At 43.5% G+C, this 19190-nt stretch overlaps 1 protein-coding gene across 5 annotated transcripts in view; it reads left to right on the top strand.

Moving 5' to 3' along the window:
• PLEKHA7 (pleckstrin homology domain containing A7) overlaps positions 1–19190 on the top strand; it is a 954991-nt gene that overhangs the window by 588712 nt on the left and 347089 nt on the right. For all 5 annotated transcript variants that reach the window (XM_085648087.1, XM_085648089.1, XM_085648088.1 and 2 more), the window contains one exon: positions 4218–4335. In XM_085648087.1, the coding sequence (XP_085504213.1) occupies positions 4218–4335 (118 nt within the window). The remainder of the gene's footprint in view (positions 1–4217; positions 4336–19190) is intronic.

Genomic DNA, 19190 nt, shown 5'->3' on the forward strand with positions numbered 1-19190 from the left:
TCTTGTGCTTCAAAGGTGTAGGGCGGCGTGTTGACGGTTTGGGTTCTTCCATGAGAAAGGAGCAGATCTGTTCGAGGGTGAGCCCCTGGATGCCTGCTTCATGAAGTTTTTGGATTGGGATGAAGTGTTGAAGGCTTGTTATAGGTCTAGAAGTATGAGGGTTGCAGGTTTCCCCCGTCAAGGATCATCCAGATGTCATATGCTGCTGCTATATGGTTTCTGTGCTACGGATGGGTCTGAATAATGATGTGTGGTTTTGAGAAGCTGGTGATTGGCTAGGTGGTCAGAGATGTGCTTGTTGGTGGCTTTTACAAGGACTTTGGGTGGGTGGAGGGATATTAGTCGGGAATTGGTGAGTTTGGTTGGGGCAGCTTAAGGTTTCTTTTGGAGTGTGTTGGGGATAGGGGTTTTGGCCTCACTGATAGCAGTTTCTCCTTGATAAAAACATTGGTGGGGGCAGGGCTTCGACTGGGCCCCAGAGTGAACGGTCTTCATGATTGTTGTGGTTTCCTTTGTGCTAATGGTGTCCTATGTGGGGATTGTGTTGACTTCCTTCAACACTTGGAGACTTCTTGAGAGGGCCAGTGGGTCCTGTTGTGTGGGAAAGTTGCTGTGTATGGTTGTGATTTTGCTGCAGAAGAAAATTTGAGAGGTTGTTGTATAGATCTTGTGTTGGAGTGATGTTTACAGTGACAGCAGCAGCTGTGGTGAAGTTTTTAACAACAGTGAAGATTTCTTTGCTGTTTTTGGAGCTGGCATTTATTTGTTCAGTTATTGCCTTCCACTTGGTTTTTCAAATGAGCTGATGGTACTTCCTCTAGGCAGCTTTGAAGGCATCTTTTTCCTTTTTGCTGGATCTCCATTTCTATTTCAGTTGTTTGCAGTGTGGCTTGGTCACTTTGAGCTCTTCTGTGTACCAGCTGGTTTGTGCCTTAGTTTTTGCTGCGTTTCTTTGTTTTATTGGGTCAGAGTGTTGGCACAGTTAGTGATTCACTTGTTGAAGTTCTCAATGTTGCATGCCAGGATGCGTATGGGTTTTGGCTTATTCTAGTGTAGAGTGGTCATCCAGTCCGCCTCTGATAAGTTGTTCCAGTGTTGTCATCCTGGGCTCGCTGTGAGGGCACTTCTGGGTTGATGGGTGTTAATGGTAAAACTGACTATGGCATTGCCTGTCTTGGTGAGGGGTCTTGGGGTTTTGATAATGATGTTTTTTTTTAACAATGTGGGGTGGATAATTTCATGTGAACACACACTCAGTATACAAAATTAAACAAAGCAATATAGTAGAGTAATCACAATTTGTCATGGGTGCTTGAAGACAAAGAATCCACCTAGTCTTCTTCAGTTGGGACAAAGTTCATACATAGAAGGGGATCTCAAGCACTCCCACATAATTAATACAAAGTTCCTTTATGTTTACTCTTCTGTTGTCTGTCCTCTTTTTGCGTACAGTAATCTGTAGTCTTTTGAAATTTTCTCCACACACTAGCCAACACTTGTTTCGTCTTATACAGTTAACACACCAACATACTTCATCAGGGTTAACCTCATTTCCACATCAAAAAATCAAGAATCCAAGTTTAATTGTGTGTATATGTCGAATTCCTTCCGGAGATTACTCCCACCCATAAGAAACTCAGTATCTAACTCCATGAGGACCGTATCAGCGTTACGGTTCTTGTGTTTGTGATCTGCAATTGAAGTTGAGGTGTTCTACGTAGCTTTGGCTGGGGTGGTGCTGATGAAGGTGTCTTTGTAGATAATGGCGATTTCTTCTCCTGGCTTGTTTTGGCAGTCTTGCCTGGAGATCTTGTATCCGGCGGGGATGGCGGTTGCGATGTCTGATGTTAAAGCTGTGGTCAGCCATGTTTCTGTGAGGAAGAGGAGGACCGGGGTGGCGTCTGCTAGCTGGTCCCTGATCTCCGTGATGTGCTTGCTGAGTGAGAGGGTGTTGAACATGCATGATATTGGTGTGAGGGGGGTGCAGGTGTGTTTGTTGATTGGTCTTTGTGTGTATGCGTGAGTGTAGTGAATATGTTCTTGGTTGGTGTTGTGGGCATGGTGGTGCAGAGGGAGCAGGTGAAGTCTTTTTCCGTGTGGTGTGGTGCGCCAATAGAGGGTGATAAGGCTTCCGGGGTTAGAATCATGAAGGGCAGTGATGGGGTAGTGGGGGTTAGGGGAGCCAGGGTTTCTGGCACTGAGCGCGGTCTAGGTGCGGTACGTGGATGCCTTTTGTGCGTCATCGATATGCCAGCAGCACCCTCGCTGCACGTCCATGCTGTGGCTGCCTTTTAGCTTTTAGTGCTCCTAGGAGGTGGGAGGGTGCAGGTGACAGTGGGCGTGGCCAATGAGCAGTGCGACAGAGGTGAAGAAGAGAGGTGCGTAAGCGCAGGCAAGGAGTGGGGGAGGATGGAAGAAGATGCAGAGAGGGTGAAGAGTACTGCAGAGATGACAAAGATGCCAAAAAAGAGCACAAAAAATTACACAAAGGCGAAAACAGCAAGAGAAACAACACAGAAAAGTCACAGAAATGGCACGAAGAGGCAAAAAGAGAGAGAGAAATTGCACAGAAAAGTCACAGGGAGAGTGAGAAAAGAGTGAGAGAAATGGCACAGAGGCAAAAAGAACGAAATGACAGAAAAGTCACAGTAAGAATAAGAATAAGAGGAAAAAGCTCAAAGAGCTACTAAAAAAGCCACAAAAAGTTGCGGTAAGAGTGAGAGAAAAGCAGAATGTGTGTGAGAAGTGGCACAACAGTCAGAAAGAGAGAGACCCAGGGGTTTAGCTTCCATTGTTGCAGCCGGTGCAGTGCACCAGGGCTCAGAAGCCTGAGGGGCCCACTGAATCCTGATTAGTGCTGTTACAGTTCAAACAACAGTCATGGGGCATATTCTCTTCCTCGCACTAGCATAACACACATGCTAAGTTACTGGAGAGACTGGAGAGACTGGAGAGACTGGAGAGACTGGAGAGAGAGGGAGAGAGAGGGAGAGAGAGGGAGAGAGAGGGAGAGAGAGGGAGAGAGAGAGAGGGAGAGGGAGAGAGAGAGAGGGAGAGAGAGAGAGAGAGGGAGAGAGAGAGAGGGAGAGAGAGAGAGGGAGAGAGAGGGAGAGAGAGGGATAGAGAGGGAGAGAGAGAGAGAGAGAAAGAGAAAGAAAGGTGGGTGCCTTGAGGCACTGGAGCCAGGTCTGCAAGGGCCTTGACCAGTCAGAAGACTGTTTGCAGGTAAGTCCAGGTGCCCTGGACCTATGCACCTACTTAAACCTTTGTTTTCACAAAATTCATCTGGAATGGTCTGCTTTAGGTAACACGTTAATTTCATACCCGCATATCAAGATATCACACTTCATGGTATGCATTTACAAAACAATACTTTAATGTAAATATTTAAAAGTTTTGAGACTGTAGTTTGGATCCAATATATTTCATACAATTAATGTTCTGTAGAATTGAAACTGCAGAGAACTGATAATCTGGCTAAATGACAGAACAGCTGGTGCACCATATAATGATAGAATATTGGAACTTGCAATGAAAGGTTTCTACTATAATGTGTTATCCCATTCTCCAGCTGAAAACCTATTGGCTAAGGTGGCACCCTCTTTAAACAATCTAGTAATTCTGAGCTCAAGCTAAAAGGAATAGCCATGCATTGAGAAAGACAACAGGTCTAGCTGGATGATGACATTTTGGCTTTGCAAATGCTGATTTGGTTTGTGAACGACTTGTGCATGAAGACATTCATTATACAAAAAGCACACACATTGCAACAGTAGTCCTGGCACTGAAGAGATCAACTTATTGTGTGGATATGCGGCGTCAGGTAAGCCAATGGCTGAAGTGTGCTAACCCCGTTCCCATGCTCTATACTGTGGTGGTGTGTGTAAACAAAATATGAATGACACTGCAGCAGACCAATGGATGAAGAAAGCTGACTGATAGTCCTGTAAGTAACTGTATGGAGTATATATATTTTTATTGATAACAAAATGCCTTGGCTAATGTGTGCCATGCAGATTACCCTTGGAAGTTTATATTTTTTACTGCAAATTTATTTCCTGCCGTGTTATCCATCATATTGTACGGGTTGTTGACTAAACCTCTCTGAGGAAAACAACATTCCAGAATACTCCTTTGATTCTCGAAAGACATTGTAAGAACTTTGTATGGCCTTTACTGTTAGCAAGGCTTTTCTAATATTACTCGTATTTATTTAGGCATAATTCACCAATGTCCCAACAAAAGATAAGCCAAAGACCCTCCAGCATGGTCAGTGACTCATCCACAGCAATAACTACAGGCACGTCCACAACAGATGCAAAATCCATCTCAAAGGTAAGAAGATGACAATTGGAATATTTGCAGTTTATTTTATTACACTTATGATGTCTCCAACAAAAATATTATTTGTTCATGTTTTGATGACAAGAACGGTTGACCAGTTAGTATGTGTACTCTATTGTTCACACAAGAACATTCATTCTTTTTAACTTAAAATTTCACATTTTGAAGACTTGGGACTCTTTGTTCTTTAAATGCACCTTGGCTTGTGGACCGCTGACCATTGTGGTGGACCACTATGGGATAACACCATAAAAGAATTGTTTTCATATTCCTAAAGATGTCGGATTTATCCAACTACCACTTATCTAGTGGTCCTGAGATGTGTGGGGGGCACCTTGTTAAGATGAATCTTTTAAAACTTGATATTGGTCTTGAAAGAATAATGGTAACACACCCTAAAGACTTATTGCTTAGACTGAAGATATTTCCTTACTTCTTTTTGAACTGTAATTTAGATAAGGCTCATGCAGAAATCATGTTATTTTCAAGTGACAGAAACCATTCTTTGTCCACCTTGTATTTGAAGGAAACAGAACTACAGAAAATCATGTATGTTTCTGACCTTGATCACAATTTGGGATGTTGAATTTAAAAAGAGGATCAGAAAAAAGACCTTATTTAGACCTCAGACAGTCCTCCGGTCAGCCAAGGGGATGAGTCCTGATCTCCTCTATCCTGGTAGAGAGCCATTCTTCTTATTTAGAGATCTCATCTCCTGGCAACGATCTCTATGCTGTGAAGAGAGCCGCAGACCCAGCGGCTCCCATCTAGTAGTGCCTGTGGAATTGGCGGAAGTTGATGACTTCGCTTTACTCTTGTGATGCAGTGTTCTGTCCGAATTCGCACTGTGGGGTTTATTTTCCCAGGAGGTTCCAGACATGAGAGCAAGATGTGGTGTGGCTTAGTGACATTTTGTAATGTGAGCAGTCACTATCAGAGGGCTGCTTCTCAAGTAGATTTGCTGGCACTCGAGTAAATTTTTGACTGAAGCGGCAGCAAAATGAACGTGAGTGGCCAGGCGCTCTTGCGCACCACATGGTACCATTCCTGCTGATTTTTCAGTGCTGCTCGTGTTACTGGTGCTAAATTGTAGCACAACAAGCATATTTCTGCCCACCGGCGAATCTCAGAGTTTTTATTTAACTCCACAGATTTCTGTAGAGTGAAACTACCAGAGTTTCACCTACCCCTACTCCCTTCAGATTTGCCAAGCAGGTCAAAAGTTTACAGCGCCCCCTCAGCAACTTTTTTTTTTTCTGTAAAAACAAACACGCAAGATGTGGATTTGTTTTTCTGAGCAGAAGTAAATGACCCAACGTTCAGGGAGCTTTTTTCCTGCACAATGATGTAATTTAACATTTTCACAACTAGTTCCACAGTGTTAGGGTAAATAAGTGACTGTCGTATCACCTTAAATTGGGCGGGAGTGCTGGGATTGGCACTACTGTTTTTGGAGCCAACAAAGTGTTCTCTGATGGTAATTCAGTGATTTCCCTAACTCTTAATTAGAACATTGGAATATGGAGAACTCCATTGAATACAATGGAGTGCTCCGTGCTTCTAAGGGCCGGTAAAGGCCCGTAGAGCAACATTCCAATGTTGCTTTTGTTCACAGCTATTGCTGTAAACAAAGGCCTCTCGGAGCTCGAGGGGATTTAAATCTCCTCCGAGACGCCTTTGTTTTATTTGTTAGAACATTCTGCCCTCAAGTGGCAGAATGTTCTAACAGCCTAATAGCCCTTCGTAGCTGGGCTATACCAGCTATTAAAGTCCCGCTTCTTTGGCTCGGGCCTTTAATGCTGGAGCAGGCCTTTAATAGCCGGTATAGCCTGCTACGGCGGGCTATAAGGCTATGATAGAGAGGCGGAATGGTGGGCCTGGAAACGGGAGGAGGATCAATGGTTTTCAGCTCTTTCTGCCCCACCTAACCATAAAAGAGGCCAAAACTCTATTTGTGAAGAAGACTGGTTCAGATGAAAATCTTTTAGATTAAGTGCTATTCACCTATGGATTAAATGCTGGTTGGCAAGACATTTGAGGTGGTCCCTTCTCGTCTACTTCAATTATAGGTGTGTATGACTGGTATGCATTTCATGAACAAAGCAAACTGTTTGATACCAACGGAAACAACCTGTATGAAATGACACAAGTTAAGAAATTACTTTGGTGATGAATGTTCATACTTAAAAGGTCATGAGTTGCTAAACTACATTGGCCCACCTTAATGCTGTACGTTTCACAGAAAGGAACATTGTCCTGATAACTTGTTAGGTTTCGCCTGCACAGCACTTGGGATGTGCTTCAGAAATCTATTGTTCTTAATATAAACTTAAAAGGGACTTAGCCACCTCTCTTTCCTGCCTTCTCAATAGTACCTGTGTGTGCTACGTACTTTTCCTCCATTTCTATTGGGTATAGCATATTTTCCTGCATTTACCAATGCTTGTTCCTCGTCTGCTTATCTTACCTTGACCTCTGCATGAAGCCCCAGCATTCTGTAAATAGTAATGAACGGAGCCGGGCGCTGCTAATGGCACCTGTCGAGCAGTGGTTCTATGGCCATGGAGATTTGCATTCCAGCATTTTGTTTCAAAAACCTTCCAGCAGTAATGAAAGCAAGGCGATTAAACACTATTCTAAAGCGCAATAGTCCAACCAAAAGCTTCCTTTTTAAATATCATGAGTGTCAGACAGTAAACATTGTGAAAATGATGTACAAGTAGGGATTCAAAGTTCGAAAAGAAATGCTGAAACATTTAAATTGACTTCAGACTTTGTTGGGTGTAAGGAGCCAGGAAGTCATAAAAGAACACTTAAAGGAAAGCGCAGCACTCACTAAGCCAGCAACAAGAGAGATTTATGTTTTTTTAATGCTGGAAGGTTAGATACTGATAATGACCGTAAAGGAAAATAGTTGGTTTTAATTGCACTTTATTGCAAGTGAATGCCTTATAAAAACGGAAAACAAAATTTACATATATAAAGACCACGAAGAAAAGGAGTATATCTTCTAAGTTTATGTGGCTGGCCTCACCTGTGGAGAGCATTTATAAAGTGGGAAACATTTATTTGACCTCAAGGTTGACAAAGGCTGTAGGTTCAGCCGAAACGCGTTCCTGTTTTATCCTATCTGAAACAAAAAGCTGTTTGTGAATAAATAAAATGTCACTACAGGATCGAGTGCAGGCCTTCTCTTTATGTGAGGAAATTGCTTATAGTTAATTGGCATGCGTGGTATGCCTCTATCACTTAAGTACACCTGTGCTTCTCTGTCAGTCAGTGAATGAAGTGATACAGCTTTTTTGTGATCGAAATCATATTTGTATATTAACAATCTATTGCAATTAAAACGATAATTATGTGAGTTACAGAGCTATGTTTTCTTGAACTTGGCAAATTAGGCCTCAATTAGACCTCAACTCATTTTGTTTTTGCATGGCTTCTTTTTCATAATATTCATTGTGTGCTTATATTTCTCACTCACATCAGCATGCAGTAAAATGTGCTCTGTTGCTTCTAAAGCACTCAAAGAACTCTGGAGGAAGCCTTTAGATACTTTCCTGTTTTCCCTGCTCGCTCACTGTAGGTCATTAAATTTGAGTCTAACCATTGTTTGTGCACACAAGTTTGTTTTCACATCTCCAATGACATCAGGTCAGAACTGTTCATAATTATTCATTTAGGAGGCTAGCATGGTGGTAATACATAATGTGTTTTAATTCTGTAGTTTGATTTGTTGTTGTATTGGAACATGTGCTCACTTCCATGTGCAATTTCAGTTGCTTTCTATGGTGAATATGGTTTGATCTGCTGCACATGCTGGACTTAGTCTATTTTCCAGACTTCCTCATTGCTGCATCTATCTTAAATTCTAAGTAGCTTTTATGCCAATTGATTTTTATGTCCTATGACTGATTCATTGAGACTTATTACATTTTGCCTACTGTACTGCCTTTAAAATTTCAGTACACCCTCATGGTTTTTCTAAATTACTAATCTCAAACTTTCTTTTTGGTGTCTGTCTTATTTATTGTCTGTATTTCGAAATGCTGTTTTGAATCTAATCCTAAGGGATTCATTACCTAATCTGTTCTAGAAGACAACACTGTCCCTGACCACACTTTGGGTGCTTCAATGGTGTAAATTATCGAAAAGATACCTCCTACGGAAGGATGTCTTTTGAGTTGAACAGTAGTGGTTCAAGTGCTGGAAGAAGTATGTTGCTTAAGCTAATCCTGTCTGTGGGTCACCTTCCCCTTATATCTTTACTGGCTGGCTAATGGTGCTGGTGATTGACAGTGAGACGCACTTACCGCTGATCTCCCGGTGAGAGATATGGATATTTAGTATCTGCCATACTGGAACACCGGAGGATTGGGAGCAAATTTAGGGGATGGAATAGACTGCATAGACCATATATGTTCTACTAAACTTAGTTTTTGAACGAGTTGCTTAGTCTTGTTGATTTAACCTTTTCTGTATCACACTATATGGGACAATAGGGGAACACCTATATGGGTAACAATATGGCTCTCAATTGATTTTAAAGAGGATATCCAAAACATGGATTTGACATGCTATATATTCAATTTAGAAGAAATCAAATGCATAGGTATGGACTTGTTTAATATAAATCGCAGATGTGGCATGGGATGGTCTACTAAATTTTATTTCACAGTCTCTTCAAGGCATATAATCCTGCCTCGCCATTCACTTTCCCGTTTCAAATTCATTGTACTGCATATCTCTTTGTATTTCCCCCAGTGTTAACTTCTGTGCATAAAATAACTCAGCTTGAAAGCTGTGTATATATTGGGGTTGTTAAAAGTGGTTGAGAACAATAAGTGGCAGCTTCCCACCTGCTAATCATTTTGGAAATCATTCTTTAAGGAAAGCATGAACCTTCAGGAATCCTTTATAAGTACAATGCTACAGGGAGAACAGAATCTTTTGTAAACCTATATATTTCTGTAGATGTTTTTTGAAGCAGGGGTTCTTCAAGGAATGTTGTATGAAAAATATATCTTTTTCACAGGTTATTAAGGAAGGCTGAAGTATCTTTGCCTCCAGAAGTACATTTGCATACTGTCCCACTTCTTACCTCCAGGTAGAAAGCTTTTGTATCTGAAAAGAAGATATGCAATATTGACAGGACCCGGATGAATTGAAAGAAGCTGGGCAAAAGCAAAACATTAGACATTTCTCACTGCCAGTGTCTTGAATATCCAAGGAGGTTTTCCTATGATAGATTTTCTTGTGATTGCCTCTGTGGCACAGCTCCACCAATACAGCTGTCATAAATGTCTCTGGGACAGTGTAGATAGCAGGACCATGCCTCATGTCAGGAATACTTTTCTGGTAGGGATGAGCTTAGTTGGGATTGATTTCTCATTGCCACATATGTGATGTCAGAGCTCATTCTTTTCTCCCCAGTCTCCATAATACCACAGAGATACTAGATGGCATATGCAAGATGGTGCTCTTTGTTGAGGAACACTCAGAGGACACCAGAGCAAATGAGAAATGTGCTAGGAGACTGGGGAGGAGCGGCGTGATCATATGTTGAAGATAATTTGTTGGAGCATCCAGATGGTCAGAGCATTGGTGATGGTTTATATTAGGCTGAGCCACTTGGAGATTCCCATGAATTACCGCTAGCAGCAGGAACAGTGATTCATTCTCAGGGTACGAGTGTGATGGCAACAACAGACGGAGATCAGGTGGAGAAGACCATCTGGTGAAGTAAGATACTTTCTTCTGAAGCGGCAGTGAGTAGAGGTCACTATGTTACAAAAAGAAAAAAAGGTAGACACCGGAGCAGAGACTTTTTAAAGTTGTGCTTACACCCTTCCAGACACCCACCTCAGGGTACAGGGTCTGGAGACTGCAGCTGAATAGAAACTCTCAAAAGTAGGATTTGTTTTAATTAGATCTTAGTTCTATTCCTTCTGACCTGCACACTACAAATGGGGAATTTAAAGCAGTGATCCAAACAGTGGAATCAAAGAAGGAGGCACCCTAATGAGGCGGGGCTTGTGAAAGGCTAAGAAAACCTTTGTTTTGACTCAAGAGGTCTCCAAGCATTGCTTTGCTAGATGTTATTAAGAAACCATGAGACTGATCTGTACTTGGCAGTCAGAGCACACTTAGTAAATATATTACTGAAAGCAGAGTACCTGTGATCTTGGCATTAATTTATCATTGCTTGTGGTCCTTGGAGAAATAAGGGAAATACTATATTATAGAGAGGCAGTATGGTAATTGTTCTTTCTTTGCCACTCTGCATTTAATATAATTCCGATTTTCTTCTTGCCCTCTAGGAAAGGTTTACACTGTACCTATCCTTCTTTAGGGAACTTCACATACAGACATTTTGGGAGTTTCCGCTGGTAATTGTTGGCAGCACCTTGTTAGGGGTACTTACCTCCAGAATGATGCATGGTTTTAGATGACATTTATGTGTTTGCTTAGCTTTCATCAATAAATATGATTTAAAGTTAAAAAATTACTTCATTCCACAAAGGAAGCTAGGTCAGAAATGCCTTGAATGAGACATAAATCCCATAATCGGCTTTCTCTTTGTCAATGACACAATTGTCTTGGGAGTGATCGTGAATGAGCACCACCCTTTAATAGCTATCTTTCCCATATTTTTCTCAAATTAAAATTTTGATCATCAATGCTTCAAAAACAACGGTTATGATCATGGGTCCTTGACATCTGCTCAAGCAGAAATGTAAGTCTAGTAGCAGTATATTGGTGATAATCACTAAATTATTCGACTATTTAGGCATTAGTTTCAAGAAATGTAGACGGTCTCTCAGCAGGTGACAAACAAAGCCCTTATGCTGTAGATCTCTGGAGCCATATTGTTGTTTGACCATAATTTTGCTTCAAAGCTGTTTTAGCTGCTCTTGAGATCTAGAATACTTAATCCTTAGAAGCTGCATCCTTCGGGGTTAGACACTGTAAATGCACATGGTAAGGGCATGGACTTTTTTGTGAGAAGCCTTCGCTTGGTCTGGGTAAACTTTCAAATTCTTTTAGAGTAGAGTTGACCTTTAAAAGTTAGTAATTTAAGCCTCATTACTGTTTGGCTGTCCATCATTCTGGTGTTTTTATTGCTAATGTCTTGGCCTGGACATGTTTACTTGCCTCTAGGGTACCTTGGCATAACTATTGTGAAACACAGTAGAAACTATTGCACCTGGGTTATCTGTAGGGAATGCTTGAAGCTTTGATGTGAGGACACTACAAACAGCTCCAGGTGCTCTATCCAGGTGTGGTATGAAAACGTTTTTCTTTACTAATGATAATGTACTTTTTGCAAGCCAATCCTGTAGCCTGTAAAAACTACCTACATAAACTGAGCATGCTACCAGTCAAAAAGATATTTATGCCATTATGTTTGGCGACCTTGTGATTAGCTCCTACCACCAATTAAATAATAATGCTGAAGCTGTATCACACAGAATTGTCATATTAGTCCGTTGATCATTTCCTTTCCTCATTTGTCCCCATTGTGTACTACTGAGCAGAAAGTGGTTAAACAAATGTTCCTTAATGAGGAATTAAGGGGGCTTACTTACTGTGGTGCTAAGCTACCAGTATTATGTTGCTCATTTCCTTTGGCTAGCATGGGCAATAGGAATAATATATGTTTTCAAAAACGCATATTACGTTTGATCTTGATATAGGTATTTCTGTTTAACTCATTATGGTCTGTTTTGTGAAGTCTTTTAATCTGTATTGTGTTCATGGAGTGCACTGCTCCAGGAAACAGGGTGAGGAAAGGAGCCGGACACGATAGCGCGACTGCAATGCACACACACCTGTGGTCTACTTGTACACCTCTTCGAGCGGCAGGTCGCGAGGCTGCACCCAGTGTCAGTGTGGGCACTGCGCTAAGACACAACTGGTGCTCTCAAACACTAGAACAAGGCATTCCTCCCAACCTTAGCTGCCATCTCACTGATGGTTAGGAGCCTCCGCAGATGATGAAACTGTGGCCACGATGTCAATGACAACATTTTGCGGCTGGGTACTGGGTTGGGGGGAAGTATCATTTGCTGACCTTCCCAGGAGCATTTAGAGTGAGTTCCCTGATGAGACAGGACCATCTCTCTCTGCTTCCTGTATGTTTGGGTCTGCATCTCCTGGGGTCTTGGGTAGTACCTTGGAGGGAACAGTTCTGTCTTCCCAGATATCCCACCCGGGTGATTCATCCCAACAATCTCCTCCACTCTCTTGAGTCTCCAATCCTGGGGACAGTTCTCAGTACTCTTTCTTAAACCAAGAGATGTTTCTAGTCACTGCTTCAGTTCCTCTTATCACCGTGACCGTGGTGCATTGGTCTTCTTTACTCCGTTCATGTATGGATTTCAAAACCTCTACTCTTGGTATCAGTCCCTAAGGATGACACTGTCCCCCACACAGACTTTTTCTTTTGTGTAGCTCGGCATGCCATGGTGGACTTGTTATTGTTTTGTCTTCTCCTACGCTGACTTGCTTGGACCTCAAGGGTTTGGGCTATCCACTTTGGCACCATCTGTAATCTTCCTCCTGAATATTACTGCTGATAGAGTGCATTACATAACAGTGAGGGGGTCATCTCCTTGGACTGCACCTTGTTCGGAGGGCCTTTATGATGCGTTCATGAACTTCTCCATGCCCCCGTTGGCCTGAGGCCATCTCAGCTTGATTAGCTTTTTTTATGTTAAGGCTCTTTAAGTATGTTTGAGAATCCAGCCCATTGAATGGCGGTCCATTGTCTGACCTAATTGTCATTGGTAGGCCAAACGTTGTAAATATTTTCTCCATCTTGGCCCTTACGTGTTAGAACACATTAGATTCCACAGGTAAAACTACTGGTATCTTGGAGTAGGCATCCATGAAGACGAGGGTGTGGCATCCATGGTGAAAGCTCCTGAGGTCCATTGTGCCCTGCATCCACTGGACCGTGCTAGGGGCTTCTCTGATTATGGGTGCAGGCCACCCCGCCTCACTGTTTAGTTGGTAGGGCAGACAACTGGCTTACTTGTTCTTCCACCCTGGTGTCCATCCCCTGCAACCACAGTTTTTTGCGGAGTCTCGCCTTTTGTCTTTCCCATAGCTTGGTGTCCTTGGTGAGCTTATCTCACAACGAGGTCCTGCATATCTCAATGCACCATGATTCTTTGATCACAGAGGACAAGGCCACCTTCAGTCACACATTGTGTTCGGACTCAGCACATTTGTTAGAGGGTGTGTCTCAGACTTCGTTATAGTTGCTGAATCTTGGCCAGAAAGTCCACCCAGTTGTATCTGATGGCGTCTCTAGTTCACTCTAGGCATCTGTTCTGATGGGAGACCTGAATGAGCTCCGTTAATGACAGAGCCTGAGGGATTGCCACCTGGGTGATGAGCTGGACATACTGTTCAGTGGCAGCTGCTTGGTCATCTGCTTCCATGGTTTGCCATTGAGGGTGCCTGGAAAAGAAGTCTGGTGCGTTTTCAGCATCCGATTTAGAGATGATATCAAACTGGTACTGCTGCAGCTGGATGAACCACTTGTCAATTCAGGGCGGGGTGTTTAGCAGTTCCTAAAAATAGATTAACCAATGACTTGTGGTCCAACACCATCTTGAACTTTCTTCCATAAAGTTACAGGCCAGACCTCATGCTTTATCTGTGTGTAGTGTCCTTAGCTAGGCCAGAGAGGGTGGCTAGGTTTTGGATGAATCACCCACAGTAATTGTCTATCACGAGAAAACTTCTTTCTTCCATGGTTGAGGTTGGTGTGAGAGCATTCCAATGTCATCTGACTTGTGGACGTCCACGCTGATGCCTTTAGACAAAAAAAGTTAGCAGAGAAACCCGACCTTCCTGTGGAAGAACTTGCACTTGTTTGTGTTCAGCAGAAGGCCTCCATCAGAAATCCTTCTTGCTGCAGCTCGAGGGTGCCTTTGATAATCGTTTCGGGATTTCAATTATATTAGCACGTCATCACTGACGTTGATTAGTTTGAGGAGTTCAGATAATGCTTCAAGAATCGCATTCAGAAACACCTCAGCTGCTGAGAATATTCCAAAGTTAATTTGCTTATACTGCCTCACCACCCATGAGTTGAGAAGGTGGTTATATCCCTGCCCAACTGATACAAGCTTAGCTAGTGATATTCTGAGTTAAGGTCAACGTTGGTGAACCATTTAGTCCACTTGAGATCTGGTATGTCATCCATAGTGGAGGTGTTATGGAATTCTCGCTTAAAAGCCTGGTTATGGCACCACATATCGATGTAGGGTCTGACTGCTCCTGGTTGTTTACGTTTTGGAGTGATGACCATTGGTAAAACTCTTAGGGTTATGCCCGACCCCTTTTTGCTCATAGACAAAACAGTACACGGTGCCTCAGTGTGATCGGTCTTATGGTGTCATCAATGTTTACCTTGACGTTGTGATCTTAGAAGCAACCCATATGTTTAAAAACATTTCCAAATTCTTGCAGGAGTTGTTTCACTTGGAGAGTGTAGACTTGCCGCCTTGCAAATGCCACAATCCCTAAATCTCCATCAGTTTGGCAGCTGAGGAGAGTGTCTCTGGCCTTGGTGGTGACATAGAATCTCACTCTGACCACCTGTTCCAGGTGACGTATACTGTCTTGAAACATTCTTGGAGGGGGAGCCGGACGGCACTTCCATAGACCAAGATTTTTGTCTTAGTGGGGCTGAGAGGGGGATATGTTCGAATTCTTTTGTAATAGGTCATGTTCTTTATTTTCACGGATGCCTCTGTGTCAAGGAGTGGCGAGATAAGTTAGCCACCATTTTGAATGTCACAGACCGGTTGTGGCCTTTTTGACACTTGCTCTCATGTAGGATATGAGGAACATCTCTTCATCTTTATCCTCCTCTGTGCTACATAGGATGGTGCCCCTCTCTTTACCTTCCATTGGTCTCCTGTGTCGATCATTCTGAATGAGACATGGGGTAACAGCTTGCATGCCTCTGCTTCTCTCCTTGCCTCAGTAGGCTCATGCAAAGTGGTTATTCTCACCTGGTAAGCCGCACCTGGAGCAGAATTTTTATTGTGTTGGGAATTGGGACTTTAGGTGGGGTTCTCGATCACAGTAGTCACAGATAGCCTCCTGCTGTGGGGATCGTGTGGCTGACCGTGCTGGTTGGGTTCTACGGACTTGGTTGATCGATTCTTGCTTCACCTTGACTCTCTGGTTTGGCTGGCTGGTGATGCTGACCTTTGCTTAGGCATCTTCCATGCACTTGTCTCAACTATGTGACAATTTGTGAGAACTCATCAGCACAAGAATCTCTTCCAGCTTCATGCCTGGTTATCATAGCGTCAGATGGCGATTTGTAGTCTTGGATATTTTGAGCCCACACCTCCCTCTGGGGATATTCCTCTGTGCAGGTAGTAACCATCTCATGATTGATCGGGGGGGAAGAGGATTAAAGTGCACATCATAGTCATCATCACCCACAGTATTGGTAAGATTTTTAAACAATTTGAACACCTCATCACCAGCACAGTGAAAGAGGAGTATTTGTTTCACCTTCTGGTCTGTCTCTCTCATGGCGTGAAAGACGTTTGTGATTCTGTTGAGCCACATCTTCCAATGGGTGCCACTGTTGCAGGGTCTGCTAGCTCACTGAACGGGGGCAGGGACTGAACCTGCAAGTGTACAGATACCCCTGCAATGTGTTTTCGTGGTTCCGGAGGCCGGTGTCAGTGGTTGAAGCAAATGTGCCAAACCCCTCTCTCTAGTAGTCACCAGACCTGGTTCCCCCCTGTGAGGAATATGGGGTATCGTTGGACACCTGACTGCTCCTGGAGAGGCGAGGTTGGGGTGCAGGATGGCTGGCCTGGGTGAGGCACGTGTGAGAATGTTGAGGGTACCCCATGTGGGAACACCACTGTGAGGCTTAGTCCTACTCTGGAAGAGTTTATGTGTGATCGCATTGGGTGTTATTCTACTCCAGGCCTCATGGTGCAGTGAACATTCTGTGCCAGCAAGTGGCATTAGTAGGTCTCTGCCCATCGAGCTGATAGGGTAATGTTTAGGCACAGCATGCCACACTCGGCTGATATTCCAGGACGTTAGGGCCTTGCAGCAGCAGTCACAACAGATGGCCACTCCCAAATATCTGCACCTCACCAGCGGGAGGAAAACATGACCACTGGAATGCTGCGGCGCTGTTGTTAGGGTCCACGACCATTTGAGGTGGGGGTATGGTTGTGTGGGTTGGTGCTGCACCTCATCGCCAATGTAGAGTGCGCAGCCCCAGGAAATAGGATAAGGCAAGAGCTGGGAACAAGGGTGCAAAAGCAAAGCACCAATACACTGGTTGTCTACTTGGACTCCGCCTCGAGTGGCAAGGCGACAGTTTATTTATACCAGAGGCTGCTCCCACCCTCAGGTTTCGTTCTACGCTCAGATGCAACTGAAGCACTCAACCACTAGCACAATCCAGTATTTAAAAATTATTTTCATGAATTTTTATTTATTGAACAGCGTATTTGTTTTGCAGTACAACGATTGCCATCAGTGAAGCGGAACCAGTTACATTTATTGGGATATGTTTTGCCAGAATTTGGAAACATTCTCTGTGGAGGAGTGTTATGATGAACCTCATCTGAAAAATGCCTTCCAGATATTAATATGACCTTTTATTGTGTTCAACTGTTTTGCATGGTATTGTCATCAGCTTAGATGAATTTACATTTCTAGCAAAATTTCTACTCCGCTCTTCTCCCTTTCTCTTGCAAAGGTCTTGCTGCATTTTTTGCTGACATGCAGTTTGCAAGCTCCATTGGCTTCACATTCTGATTGCAAATCTTTTATCTGGCTTTTCTTCCATCACATTTGAGATTTAATTGGTGTTTACTAAGGGATGCATGCCTTATCTCACTTTTACCACCTCTTGGTTTATTATGTTTCCCCCAATTCTTCTGCCCACTTTCACTGTTTACGCTCAACCAGGCAATATCCCCTCACCTTCAGCAATGACCTTTAGCAATGAGTTCACTTCAGGCTTCTTAGTGATACTGCCCACACACATAAACCCATGGTATAAAACTGTGCATATGTCCCTAGGTGACTGCAATTATTATATTACTGTACACAAACCTACCTGTAGAAATCTAATGTTCTAATGGCAGAGAAAGGTATCAGTTTGGCAGCGTCAGAAATTGGGCTACTGGTTGACTGGGGTGTGAGCCCTGGTCAAGCAGCAACCACAATCTTTGACTGCGTAAGCACAAACAAACCCCAAATTAATCTGTGCTCACCCCCTTGGTAGCTTGGCACAGAGCATTCAAGATTAGCTTAGAGGCAATGTGTAAAGTATTTGTGCATTACTTCAAATAGTAACAGAGTGAAAACCACACAAAAAGGATCCCACAATAAGTTAGAAAAAATAGAGCTGAATCTAATGAATAAAACCAGACCAAAATTAACAATCCAATCAGTGAAACGAAGTTATGAATCTTTAAAGAATGAAGTGTAAAATAGCGCCTAAAACCATAAAGCGCCAACTGCAGCTATCTAGTACCACTGCACCAGGTCAAAGTCAAAACTGCGATGGAGCGCCGGTCGGGTACAGTCCCAGATTAGTCCAGCTGAAGTTTTATCTTCTCAAGTTTTGTGCCAAGATTCCTGTTCGTGTTGGAGAGGGTCGTAAGGAGGGCGTTGCGGGAGGCTATTGGCGTGGCGCAAAGAGCAAGCCGGAAGTTGCAGACAGGCTGGTGCTTTGCAGTGGCGGTCCACCATGAGCTGTCAATGCTGCAATGCAAAGAAACAGGTTGGCGGCGGCTCACGCTGATTTTCCCTGAGAATGGTCTTGGTACAAACGGGCCATTTGTGGTCCCGATGAGCCCAAAAGCTTGATTTAGAGCTCGTGAGCCAAACCAAGGGTCCAGGACCTACAGGCATCAGTTGGAGTCATGAACTTGCTGCAGCTGCTTTCAGGACCTGTTTGGGAAGTTTTTTATGCCCCTGAGGGTCAGATCAGGAGGCCAGCAGACTAGCCCTTGGAGTCAGTCTGTGATCCTGGGTTCAAGATGAGGTTTCAGGTCCAGCTCTTCCTCCCCATGTAGGAGTACAGTATGCAGCAGGTCAACACAGCAGGGAAGTAGCCTGTTAAGACTAGCAGTCCAGCACAGTGGTAGTCTTTTCAACAGCAAGCAGTCCTTCTTCCTGGCAGTGATGTCAAAGGCCCAGAAGTGTACTGAAGAGCTGGTGTCTGAGATACAGTATTTATACCCAGTTGTGCCTTGTGCAGTGAGGAGTAGCTTCTAGAGACATGCCTTTGAAGTGCACAGATGCTGACTTCCTGGCCCTGGCTGCAGCCTTTTGTGTGGAGACAGCACATAGCCTATTTAACTGGAAGTGGAGCTGGACCCAGCTTCGCCCTTTCATCCTGCCAGCGATGGCCCTTCCAGACATACACGCTCCTCATTGTGTGTGTGTGTGGCTGTCTAGGCGGTATACACAAAGCCCAATTGTCAGCTACACCCAGTAATGTGACCCGTTGCCCCAAATGGCTAAGGCAAGAAAATGCCAACTTTCTGAATCACCTTAAATTAGGATTTTAAATTGTGATTCTAGAGACACCAAACACGACCTGGTTACCTTTTCCCATTTGGAGATTACACTTATAAAATGAAATAAGGCAACTCCAATGTTACCCTATAGGAGAGGCTGCCTTGCTGTAGTGAAAAATGAATTTAAGAAGTTTTCACTACCAGGACATGTACAACTTAAAAGTACATGTCCAACATTTTAAATACACTGCACCCTGCCCTTGGGCTGTCCAGGGTCTACCCTAGGGGTGGCTTATAATCATTAAAAAG

This window comes from Triturus cristatus, chromosome 3_2, assembly GCF_964204655.1.
Source record: "Triturus cristatus chromosome 3_2, aTriCri1.1, whole genome shotgun sequence".
Lineage (NCBI taxonomy): Eukaryota > Metazoa > Chordata > Amphibia > Caudata > Salamandridae > Triturus > Triturus cristatus.